Raw genomic sequence first — 12,982 nt, 5'->3', positions numbered from 1 at the left:
GTAGCTCTTGTCCCCACCATTAGATCTTTTACAGCCTTCTCTCAACTCAAAAAGCCCATCTCTTTCCACCCGCTTAACCCAATCCTGCCCATTACTCAAAGCCCAGCTCAAGTGCTTCCCTCTTGCAGCCTTCAATGAAATATCTATTATCTATCTATCTATCATCTATCTATCTATCTATCTATCTATCTATCTATCTATCTATCTATCATCTACCTATCCTGGGTCCTGGGATTGAGCCCCACATCAGGCTCCTTGCTCAGGATGATCTATCATCATCATCAAGCTCAGGATGATCTATCATCATCATCATCTATCTATCATCATTCTCATTCTTCTCATGTCTTTTATGGATTAGGAATCAGAAGACTTGTGTGACTTCCACTTCACAGGAGTGTGCTAGGGGTTAACTGAGCTGATCCACAAGAAATATCAAAGTATTTATTATCTAGAAAGTAAAGTGCACATAGTAAGAAGCTTTGTCTATTTTGTTTTCTCTGCTCATTCAGCCCCAGAACAATGTCTGGCCCTTGGTAGGTACTCAGTGAATGTTTTAAAACCAATAGATGAATAACAGCCAACATTTATTGAGTGCTTATAGTTTCAGGAACTCTTCTAAACTTTTTACAACTTTATTTCATGCAGTATAAAAAATGAATATAATAAAAAAGATGCTTTTTAGATCGCAAGTGCTCTAAGGACAAGTAACATGCCTATATTCACCCTGGGCTCTAATAATATGTGTTAAGTTGAAATATTGATTGAGGGATGCCTGGGTGGCTCAGCCGTTGAGTGTCTGCCTTCGGCTCAGCGCATGATCCTGGAGTCCCGGGATCGAGTCCCGCATCAGGATCCTTGCATGGAGCCTGCTTCTCCCTCTGCCTGTGTCTCTGCCTCTCTCTCTGTGTGTGTCTCTCATGAATAAATAAATAAAATCCTTAAAAAAAAAGAAGAAGAAATATTGATTGAAGGAAAGAATGCTTGGATCAGAATTAATTTGCCAGACTGCCTTCTTTTATAATGGACAAAGCAGCGGATGGACACAGCAGCTGACAGCACAAGAGCCCTAGACAACTGATTTTATTTGGGGGAGGAGAGTGAATGTAACAGCTTCCTGCTTCACAAATGTGTGTCTCTGGCTGACCCTTTATTCCTTGGCCTTGCCTTCCCACAAATGCTGGTCCTTGCTTGGATACCTGCCTTCGTGCTGGTGCCAGGATGATGCAGCACAGCAAAGATCAGGTCCCCTAGGGAGACTAACTCTGTAATAGAAACCCAGGGATGGGAAGGGCTGTGTGTGGGGGGGGGGGGGGGGTATAGAGGTGTCCCTGGGGGTTGATCTCCAAGGTTAGCCCAGGAGCCTGGATCTTGAATTCTCTAAGGAATCAAGAATGAAAAAGCCAACTGCCAGGCTGCACAAGCAGCTCTTTTGTATTCCATGGAGAGAAACTTGATGGATATGTATGGAATTTTCTGCCCCTGGAATGTAAGGGGAAGGGTGTGTCATTGGTCAGAGGAGGTCAGAATTTACTGTGGGCTAATGGATCTTTGTGCCTAATAGGAAATGCCCAAGGGATGTGTTAGGAGGTGGGGTTGTTCCTTTGACTGTGTGATTAGACTGCTGGATGGAGAGCACCCCTTCAGGAATCCCAATAGAAAGAGCTAGAGCGACTCAGCGGAGAATTTGTGACTGTGCTGAAGGAAGCCTTGGCATCCTGCTGTGGAACAGACCAGCTCAGCTGCTTCCCAGCCCAGCTGGAGAACAAAGCTGCTCCACAGCCTGCTTTGAGCTTTCTTTACAGAAGGGTGGAGAGACTCCTATTTCTCCCCAGATCTGTCTGAACTAGTGGCTTCTCTCCTTCCTCCAGAATCCTGAGAATTCTGAAGAACATAGGAGGCTAGGATGTGGAGCCAGGGCCTGTGGCCTTCCCAAGAAGCTTGGTTCTTCTCCCCACCTCCTGTCCCCAAGTCATGGGCAGATTCAGGGGTTTGGGCTCCTGGTCACCAAACAGAGGTCTGTGGCAACAAGTATCACTTGGGACACAAGGTAATGAAGAAACCCAGCGTAGGTCCGTATGCCTTGTCCCTGGTAATCTCATGGATAGGAACTAAAAACCCTAAAATGGACCCCTTCCAGGCAAACTCCAGAGGGTAGAATTTTCTAGTAGAATAAGCAGGACTCACTCCATACAAAGTTATTAAAGTAAGGCCTTCCTTTTCTAGACCCTGAGATCCAACCATCCTCAAACAGGGACTGTGGAATAAGCCATTGAATTACTAGTTAGTAGTTACTAACTAACTACATCCCCCTCTGCCCAGCCCAACCCTATTTCTAGCAGAGAACCAGACCCTGTACCAGAAGACCCTAGTCTCTAATTCGCAGGGCAGTAATCAATGTTTTACAGTCAGTGGCTATAAACTCACAGAAGAGATTTCTCTAGATATCCCGAGGATGAAAGAAAATAGAAAGATACCCTTAGAACAGAAAGAAGAGGTTCTGCGTTCTCCCCACCCCCATTCCCCCCCTCCCCCCATTTCCACACTAGAAGGAACCTAGGGATCTCTGAAAACCAGATCTCTCCTCCCTCCTAGAGCAAAACCTCCCAGGGGCAAACCCTCAGAAGAAAATGGGTCCTGATGATCATTGGTGGGTGGGGCCCCGCGCTGGGCTTCCAGACTGGGCCAGGAGCCCCGCAAGTGGCCACGAACGTCCAGACAGGGAAGGCGTCCGTGGGGACCCTGATGAACAAATGTTCGTGTTCAGGGCCGACGGAAGCCTTTCAGGTTCTGCTAATCAGTAATACAATAACTGAGACTAACTTCCCATCATCCCTGTGGAATAGATCTGGACTTGAATTTTAATTTGACTTAAATAAATCAAAGGTGATATTTCTAGCACACCTCTTTTGTGGGTTGAGATTCACACTCATTATGTAAGGAAACAGCTCCTTGATTATTTCCCCCCTCTGCCTCAGGTGCCACAATTCTAAGGACTCCACAGATTGGCTGTGGGTTAAGTTAGGGGACAGAGCAGTTGAGTGAGAAGGGATGGGGAGGTAGAGCTCTAGGCTCCAGAAAGCCTTTTGGCGTGAGCTTTGAGTGTCTACTTCACCCAAGTCCCTGCTGCCTGTGCTGTGGATTGGGATTTGTACCAGCCAGGCAGGAGGGATGTGGGTTCCTGTTGGCCCTCTCGTTGTGCTCTCTGGGCGCAGCCGGGCTGGGTGCTCTGGATCTTCAGAGTCACCAACCAAGGGGGAACATAGCTGAATAAGTGAGGGTCTCACTCCACCTTCATGGCTACATTCCCAGTTAATCAACAGCTTTTGGTTTCTCTATTTTTTTTTTTTTTTTGTCTTAACCAACATGTCATGTCAACACCAGAGCCCAAAGGGAAGAGGAGAGACCTGGGTCTCCTTTTCTTGGTCTTCAAATGTCAGATCTGCCAACAGCAAGAGAGACCATTTTGGAAAGAAGTCAGAGGACCTGAGGTCAGCAATCTAACTGGGAGGAACAGAGAAGGACTGGCTGTGCTTCCAGGGTCCCCATGCTAGAAATTCCAGGCTCCACAGAGCGGGAGGTGTGCCCCTGAGAGGGGGCTCCAGAGATTCCCTGCTCTTGTAGGCGGCCCTTCAGGCTGCTGCCCCAGGTGCTGACTTCATCCCTCCAGGACATCCGGGCCTCCCCAAGGGATGTGCCCTCCCACAGCTGCCCTCCACTCCCTGATTTCCCTAGCTTCTCGAAAGAGCTCTGCTGAGATCTTGTACACAACTTTGGGTACAGTACTGTTTACTTTCACAGCACCTTGTGAAGTAGAGAGGAAAGTGAAAGTTAATTAAGTCACTTCATCCAGAACTGAAAGGAGGTTTAGAATTTCACCCGCAAGAAATGGTCCAGGGGTGGTGATGAAAGGCTTACACAGTATAATTCATCTGCGGAGAAACTCTCCCTGCCCTCCTGGTCCTCCCACAGCGCGTTAGCACTCACACCCTTCACCTGGAATATCTGCGTGTACGTCTATGAGTTAGTTTAGGTAAATTCCCTTAGGAACATTTGTTGTATGTAACTGTGTGTGCAGCACTAGGCTGGGCACTTCACGTACACAATCTCATTTCATTTTCCTCAAATCCTATGAGGCAGGTACTATTATTACACCCATTTTAGAGATGGGAAAAACTGAAGGTCAAGATAGATTTTTGTCATGAGCTGTGTTGGAATGGACCTGGAAGCTGGAATCTGATCCTGAAGGTCTTCTCTCCCTCTTCAGAGAAATACATGTATGTACACGAAAAAATTTCATATGCATACGTCTTGCCACCTAATACTGCCTATTTTTTCAAATGTCAGAATGTGTTAGGTAACATGGTATGGATTTTTAAAAACACAACCAAGATGTACTATGTGAAGTGATGTTAAACTTACTCTGATAACATTTTGCAATATATACACATCTCAAATCATTGCATTCTACACCTTAAACTAATACCACGTTACAGGCAGCCCTGGTGGCCCAGCGGTTTAGCGCCGCCTTCGGCCCAGGATCAAGTCCCACGTCGGGCTCCCTGCATGGAGCCTGTTTCTCCCTCTGCCTTGTGTCTCTGCCACTCTCTCTCTCTCTCTCTCTCATGAATAAATAAATAAAATCTTAAAAAAAATAATACCATGTTACATATCAATTATATCTCAATAAAACTGGAAAAAAAATCTGATTCCCAGAGAGTTGAGTGGTTTGCATGGGGTCTCACAGCAGGTTAGTAAAGAAAGCACGAGATCTGGAATTGCTGCCTTGAGAATCCAACTTGCACAGGGGTATGGAATTGGGAGCTAGCAAAACTCAGGCTATCCAGTGAACGAATTAATGAAAGAGCAAGAGCCAACGTACAGACCAAAGGTGAGTAACTTAGGAATTAGCTGATTTAAGACCATCAACATCAGATCTGGCAACAAAAGATGTACATTGAGCTTCCAAGTGGTATAAGTTTAACTTCCTGTTTCCTTCTCTTCCCCAGTCAATTGCTCAAAGGATCCTACTGACCTTTTGCCATTAATGCCTCTCCTCCTGACCTCTTTCTTCTTGTTGAGGGAATTCTAGGGTGGTATTTACTACCTCTTCAAAAGGAATCAAAGGAAAACAAAACACACATAATCTCAAAAGGGCGAAGGCTTTTTTTAAATCCTTCCCTCCCCCACTTACTGCCACACACAGACACTCCAAGTACTCCCTGGAGAAGGTATTCCATGACTCAGATTGCTTTCTTCCAAGGGGCTTTACAGAAGCAAGATACAAAAGTGAGTACAAAAATGCAGTCCGGGATAAAGCTTGGGATAGGTGGGAACTTTCTTCCATAGTGATGTGAATGGATCGTCCTCTGGGGAGCTCCTCGAGATGGGATGCTCGGATTGGGGAGGGAGGTAGTAGGGGAGGCGTGGAAAAAGCAAAGGCTGGAACCAGGTGCCCCCTCCCCATCCTTCCCAAGGCAGCTGTGTGTGGTGCTGCAGTAACCCTGCTACTCACATCCGCCTCGTTCCAGAGCCCCGGGATGCAGAAGGATTCCAGCAGGTCACTGCCACACAGCAGCAAGATCCGCAGCTCTGAGGAGGGGGAGCAAAGATTGCACAGGGGTAAGTGGAGACCTGGAAAACATGCAACTCCCAGCCCTTCCCCTGTTAATACAGAAGTCACCAACCCTTGGGGTTCCAGCACCCAGCTCTTCCAGGCTCCCCTGCACTGTGGTGCGTGCTTTAAGTAAAGAAGCCTTTGCCCGCCACGCCCCCGGCTCATTTACAGACCACTCTTGCCCTTTGCGAGAGGAGCTATCATTCAGGGAGGGTCTTGGCTTGCCTGGTACGGAGGGGTTTCTGGGGGCCTGGGTCCTTCAGTGCTAAACCAGGATGGTTGGTCATCCCAAGAGAGACCGAGCCAGCTATGTGACTTGTCTTAGATCTAAGGGGCTCTCTCTTTTGCTCCCCATCAAACTTAATTGTCAACAGAGTTTGGCTTCCATGCTGCTGTGCATTATCCAGGCTTCATCACAAATGCTGACACGATGGGGGATTGGGGGAACACCGAGTGTACCCATGCGGTACTGAGTTAATCAGATGTCCTCCCTTTCCAGGGCCACCGCCCTCAGCAAACAGCTTGAGAAGCAAGGCTGAGCCCACCCGCCTCCTTCCCAGGCGGGCTTCCTGCTTGTCACTTATTTTCCTTCCCTCCTGAAGCCTGCTCTGAATTGTCCCAGCATGGCCCATCACGACAGGCAGCAAATTCACTGACTTATTAAAACTGAGCAGTGGGGAGAAAAGGATCCCAGGATTCTCAGAACCACGTGGGGGAAGACCTCTGCCTGGGTGTGACTCAGTGTGCAGCGTGTGGTTCCCAGGCACCCTGGGCCCTCTGGCAAGAGGCCGTGGCTGTGGGCATCTTGTCTGAAAGTGTGAGACAGCCCTGCTCGGAGCCTTCCAGAAACCACTGCCACCCTGCACCGACGTGGAGACATGGCTGTTAGGCCTGCCTGCCTGAGACCACACAGCTCCTCGGGGACCTCACAAGGACTTTCAGACAGTGACCTGGTCCCTGCTGCAGGAGTCTCCAGGTGGCACAGAGAAGGAAGGCTGCTGGGCTGACGACAGTGCCAACATCTTGTTGTTCCATTCAGGGCAGCCCTTCCTCAGGGAGCCCCATGGAGCCCTGGGGTCTTAGCTACAAAATATTCCTGTAGCCTCCCCTTCCCTCCACATCATCCCGTAGCCCAATCTGCTTATGTGTGGGGACCTTAACTTATCTTTATATCCCCAGGGCCTGGCAGAGTGACCCGCACATGGTAGGTGCTTGGGACTTACTGAATAAGTGAACAGCAGACAAGTGACCACAGAGGCCATGGAGGCAAGCTGTCCAGGAGCCTCCTGGGTGGACCTCATGGCCTTTGTTTTTGGAGTGGGAAGGGGGGGGGGCACGGGGAAGAGGTGTCTCCCTCCTTCCATGCTATGCCACAGGCCTTCTGGCCCAACTCCCCATCTGTGGAGATGAACTAGCCTTCATATGGCTGAGAGGAGCCAGACTGGGCCATACCTGGGATCCTACTGTTCCCCATCCCCTGCTTGGAACCACCCAGAGCTCTGGAGCTCTTTTTCTGTAGAAAGAGAAAGAAGCCGAGGCTCTGGAGTTCTGACTGCCTAAGATTTCAGTTGGGTGGCCTTGTCCAGAGGATGTGGCGGCCCTTGGCTTTCTCTGTGTCAGTGGGTCTCATGGGGGGGGGGGGGGGCGGGGGCAGAATGATCTAGACCTGACAATGCCTGGAGACATTTTTCAGTTGTCAAGACCAGGGAGAGAGGTGGGCTCCTGGGATCTGGTACTCGGAGGGCAGAAATGCTGTTGAACATCCTACAAGGCACATGGCTCCCCCCACATCACAGAACTATTTATTTCCAGATGTCTATGGTCCACAGTTGAGAAAGCTTTGCTCTACAGCCATGAAAATAAATCTCTTTTCTATTCCCAAGCCAGAAACTCATTTGAGTACATGGTTGGGGTTTGTTTTTTTTTTTTTAAAGCCAAAGCACAGAAAGCTAAAAAGTGAGGTCTCCACCTTTTCTTGCAGGACCAGAACAGATGCATTGGTCACAGACCCCAGGCCCCATAGCAGAGCTTGGGATGCCACGCGTGGCCGCTGGAGGGCAGCAGCGGTTCCTCCTGGTTTATCGCAGGAGCCCAACGCAGGCCTTTCCAGCCCGCAAAGCCTTGAGTCTGGAGCAGCCTCCAGGAGCAGTCAGGGGCTTAAGGACATGGAAACCGAACCTTAGAGGCTAACTGAGCTGGGAGGAAATGGCTTTTTCTTTCTCGTGAGCCAGAGGGCCTTCCGGCACAGCAGTCTGGAAGCAGGGCAGCTCCCTTCGGCCTCCCTCCCCATCGTTCACCCCTATGTAGGGATCTGGAGCCAGGAGGCCGAATCGGTGGGGCCCCAACCACAATCCCCTCCCAGGAATCCCGGGTCTGTGAAGCCCAGACCCCAGGGCCCTTTGCAGCTCCCCTTGCCCTCCAAGGCCACCCCTACCACACCAGACCCCCAGGCCACGAATCTGTCCTAACATCTGGAGCCTCCCAGCTTTCCCTTCTTGGAAAGAAGAGCAAGATGGGGTAAGGCTAGCTCTGCCCGGTGCAAGGCGGCAGTAAGATAAGGGACCCTGAGGGTGCTGGCCTGAAGCACACTGTGCAAGCGCTCATCTGCGCGCCTCTCTGCAGGCCGGGGAGCTCCAGGCAGCTGCGGCCAACACACTGGCCCTGGGGGCCGGGAAGGGAAACAGGGTCACGCTGAAGCTTGCCACAGCACATGCTTTCTGGGACAAGGAACAAGAGGAATAGACACTGAACACAGTTAAAGGTCTGACGATGGCTCTGAGCCTGGCTGGTCAAGAAGACTTCCCGGGGAAGGCCGCTCGGGGCCAGGTGTGGAAGGGCAGGGAGTGAGAGTGTAAGTAAGGCTTTGCTCTCTTCCTTGCCCTTGGGGCGTTTGGGCAGAACACCTCAGGACTGAGGAGTTTTGAGTACTCAGCATCTTTGTTGTTAATGCAATGTATTTCATATAATTTAATGCTTTGCATTGGCGGCATGTAACGACCAGTTTGCATGCTTCCTGAAAAATCTTTAGAAATGGTTCTAACAAAACAGTAGGAGCCAACTCAGGTACGCCACAACCCCTCCGATCAGAGGACATGACCCGGAGAAGCCCCTTGAGTGACGTCACATCTGCGGGGCCTCCTGGGAGAGAACCCGATGCTCCGAGGACCACAGCAGGAACACCTGACCTCCAGCCCCCGATGGAGGCAGACCAGGAAGGCACTGGCCTGGCGTATCTCTGCAGCTGGGATTCCAGATCGAGCGTGTCTGCTGGACACCAGGCTGCCCCTCACGCTAGAGTTCCAAGCATTCCAGTTGTCACCGACCTTTCCTGTCACCTGGTCCCGCGCCCACTCCTGCTCCATTCTGGCAGCTGTCTGTTCTTTCCCAGCCTCACACCCTTGTATCTCTCACCCGCCCTGGAACCTTGGGAAGAACTCAGTTTTCTGGTTTGCTTCCCAGGGTCCGGCAGGACTCAGCTCATTTCCACGGGTGAGCCAGCTCCTTCCCATCTGACCGCCCGGTGGAGGCCCCGTCCACCCGCTCTGGCCTCGGGCCCACACACCCTCACACAGACGGGGGGCACCTTGGCCTCTGCCCCAGGCTGCGGGGAGGCCTTGGAGGCAGCTTTCGGCCTCCTCTCCCCTCCTTGCCCTCCAAGCCCAGAAGTCAGGAAGAAGAAAAAGAAGACAGGGGAGCTCCTCTGCCTCACGCAGTGTCATAGGCAAAAGAAAGGCCCCTCTGGCTGCCACTGAGGCCTAACTTCCATGTGTTTTGGATGAGGGAGAGGAGGCTCTGCAGGGAAAATTGCCAAGCCATCCCATCCTACCTCCTGGGGACTGGCCAGATGGGAGATAACTAAGATTCTCATCTAGTTTGGAGCAATCATTCTGAGAGCAGACACAACTCAGGGTCTCCAGACCTCTCCCCTGCCCCACTTGGCCTCTCCCCCACCGCATAGAGGCAGGAAGCTCCAAGTGTCCCCCTTTTCCAGCCACACTTACCGATTTCTTCATACCGCATCACTGTGCCCAGATTGGCGTTCTCATCTAGGGAGGAAAGAGGTCACGGAGAAGCATCAGGGAACTGACTTATTGCTCCTCAACACTCAGTCTGCCAGGGGCCTCCAGAGGAGTGTGTGGGATGGGGTTGAGTGTGGGGAAAGTGGGGGTCATTGCTTCCCTACACAGCGGGCATCCGTGCACGGTGAACGGGGAGCAGTCCAGCCCAAAATGGAGAGGGAGCATCCTCTCCTTGTGCTCTTGGGCAGGAATTCAGATTTCTGGGGCTTTAAGAGTCAGACAGCTTCACTGGGAAGCCAGTGACGAAAGCACACACACACTCACGCTGAGCACCTTCTGTTTCTTTCTGTATTTTAGGGAGGCAGTCCACAAAAGCAATGTCCTCTAAGCTTAGGGAAGCAGCTTTTAGAGTCACAAGGAGGTGGCCCTCTCTCCTTAGGGGTTGCCTGGTTCAAGGAACAGGCCAAACTGAACATGTTGAGATTTTTCCCACGGCAGATGCAGCATGAGCCCGTGGGAGACGAGAAAGGTGGAGCCTTTGACACGCGGCGCTCTTAAGTGTGCAACACCCACATGGGGGTCCCCGGCGTGCACAAAACCACAGAGGTGCCACCTGGGTCCCTCATCTCCTCTCTCCTCGGTCACCCATCTTAGTTCCTTTTCAAGATGCCTGAAATTGGAAATCTCAGAAACGGCAGAAGTCAGCCCCAAAGAGTCTGAGGAATGAGGTCTAGACCTTCAGCTCTTCCACAGAGTTGAATCGGGGGACCCTGAAAGAGCCCCCAGAGACTCGGATGCTCTCATCCATGCTGAGTCCTTGAAGGAACAGCCAGAAGCAGGGAATTAAGGGCAGAGCATGTGGGTTAGTAGCCTATCAGCAGGGGCACAGACACTGCCAGAGCTGGAAGGCCCCGAGGGAGGATTCCGGGCCCCTGAAAACTCTTAAGCATGTGGCCTCATTCTGTGTGTAGGGGTGGAGGGGGATGGGAAATGAGCACATCACCGCAGAGGCCCCTCAGCAGCCCCAGGGCAGGCTGGTCACACCCTCTGGCCTCCTGTAACTGCTTGGCCCTGCAGGCCGGGGGACATTTCTGTTTACTTCTCTTTTCTCTTCATCATGGCTCTATAAATGGTCATCCCACAGCAGGTGCTGGGAGGTGTTTGCTGAATGAATATAGGGAGGGACAAAGAAGACACAGGACCCGGAAAGAGGGTCCTTGCTCCCTTACCCACAAAGGTGAAGCGCTCCACGGGCGGGCGGACACAGCAGATCCGGCTTAAACTTTCTCCCACCTTCCCCAAGATCTTGGCTATGGGAGAGAGCAAGACAGACAGGGACAGAGGGAGAGAACCACTCACAACTTACAGCCCGGCATTTGGGACACTTAAACAACAGGGTTGCACTGGAGGGGGCAAGGGTTGGGTAGTGGGAGGCAGGAGGGTAGAGAGAAAGAACAGAAATATGACAGCAAACATTCCTTCTCGTTCACAGTCCAAGTCGCAAGCATTTTGAGCCATAGACTGGAATCTATTTTCTGCTCATGTTTAATATACTATTAAAACATGGAAAATACGGAAGAGGGATATAAATAAAGAAGAAAATAAAAAGCACCCATAACCCCATCCCTGGAGATAACCACCACTAACATACTGGTATATTATTTATTTTCCTCCATTAAAAAAATGCATTATGCAGATATGTTTGCATACCATAAGTTGGCTCATATTCTGAATTTACAAGACATATGGGCTATTTTTTTTTCATTTTTTAATATGAGCCTTAGCCTTCATTCCTTCCCATGAAGACCGACTTTATAATAATGAGACATCCTACTCAACCAGCTGAGAGGGATCCGGTTTTTGATGACCTCTCGGGGCCCTAATCCAGAAAATTTTTCTGAGCCCCCACATGTAGCTGTGTAAGAACGAATAAATTCTGCCTTTTTGTGAACTACCCTGTTTAGAACTGACTAATATAACAGCTTATGGTCTCTAGACGTGAAAAGTAATACCAGGATCTGTCCCTTGCAATTAGTTGGTAAAAAAAAAAAAATACTATTGGAAAAAATGTGGACCTTGATATTAAATAGTCCTGAATATGAACTCTGACTTTTCTACTTTTGAGCTGTGTGACCTTAGGCTAATCACTTGCCCTCTCTGAATTTGTTTTCCCTTGGTAAATGGGAACACAGTATCTATGTCACAGAATTGCTGCGTTAAATGAGAATCCGTGTAAAGCACTGAGGACTGTGCGGCCATACAGTACTAGGCGTTGGGTAAATGTTGGAGCCCTTGCTCTTTGCCACTGAAGAGGTGGCTAAGAGTGTGTGATTCTGAATGCAGACACCTGGGTTTGAAAGCCTAGTCCTGCTACCTCATCACTGTGTGACCTTGGGCGAGATCCTCAACCCCTTTGAGAGAGGCAGAGAAAAATGCTGCCTTCTGTATTTTTAATTCCCAGCTAAGACAATTATATTTATATTTAAATGCAGAAAAAAATGCACGCCCATCAACCCTGTCTCTCTCTGTTTCTCTCTCTCTGTCTCTCTCTCTCTCTCTCTCATTGTGACTATTTCTCCCTGAGGCTCTATTTTCAGGACCAGAGCATCCACATCACCTCGTTAAAAATGCAAATTCTCCTCTCCCTCCCAGACCTACTCAATCACATTCTGGAGAAGGACCTAGCAATTTGGATTTTATCAAGTCCTCCAGTTGATTCTGAAGTTTGAGAACCACGGCTTCACATCACTGTTCCCCTACCTGCAGTGGGCTTGGTGGACACGTTGCTGTTCTGGTAAATGGGCTGGGGGGTCTCATTCTGGGGCTGTCCGATCACAGGCGTCATGGAGGGTGTGTTGACATTGGAGAGGATGCAGCCAGTCACCCGCTGGGAAAAGGGAGAGGTACAAGGTTGGTGTCATTAGCCAAGTGACTTATGAGAAGCATTCCTAGTTATCTTCAAATGTTCATCTGCTCATCTATCTTGGGGAGGCCACTTGGAGGTGGTGGCTGGGGTGGCTTCTGGACCCAGCTGTACCACGTGGCTGCACTAGACTGGCAGGAGGCAAGGCAGCTAGCTCAGGGCTGGAAAAGCATGGGGTCTACTGCTGCACAGACCCTGGTTCAAGTTTGAGCTCTGCCCCCTTCTGGCTGCGTGACCTTGGATTGGGAACGTCTCTTGAACCTCAAGAGTTGAAGCTCAAGAGTTGAACACGGACAGGCCACGTGGCTGCCTTACGGGGCTGTGGTGGGATGGCACATGTGAGCATGTGCAAAGCATTTGCCTGTAGAGTATTTGGCACCTGGCAGCCGATGTTGTAACCCTCTGTGTAACGTGCATACCTGCCCT

At 50.3% G+C, this 12,982-nt stretch overlaps 1 protein-coding gene across 10 annotated transcripts in view; it reads right to left on the bottom strand.

The window, feature by feature from the left end:
* The window catches only part of NMNAT2 (nicotinamide nucleotide adenylyltransferase 2), a 193,037-nt gene that overhangs the window by 15,359 nt on the left and 164,696 nt on the right, over window positions 1-12,982 (bottom strand). For all 10 annotated transcript variants that reach the window (XM_072733219.1, XM_072733221.1, XM_072733220.1 and 7 more), the window contains 4 exons: window positions 12,394-12,520; window positions 10,863-10,943; window positions 9,616-9,660; window positions 5,513-5,589 (listed from right to left, as the gene is read on the bottom strand). In XM_072733219.1, the coding sequence (XP_072589320.1) occupies window positions 5,513-5,589; window positions 9,616-9,660; window positions 10,863-10,943; window positions 12,394-12,520 (330 nt within the window). The remainder of the gene's footprint in view (window positions 1-5,512; window positions 5,590-9,615; window positions 9,661-10,862; window positions 10,944-12,393; window positions 12,521-12,982) is intronic.

Source organism: Vulpes vulpes, chromosome 13, assembly GCF_048418805.1.
Source record: "Vulpes vulpes isolate BD-2025 chromosome 13, VulVul3, whole genome shotgun sequence".
NCBI lineage: Eukaryota > Metazoa > Chordata > Mammalia > Carnivora > Canidae > Vulpes > Vulpes vulpes.
The sequence above is the reverse complement of the archived record's forward strand: the minus strand, read 5'-3'. Positions and strand labels throughout refer to the sequence as shown.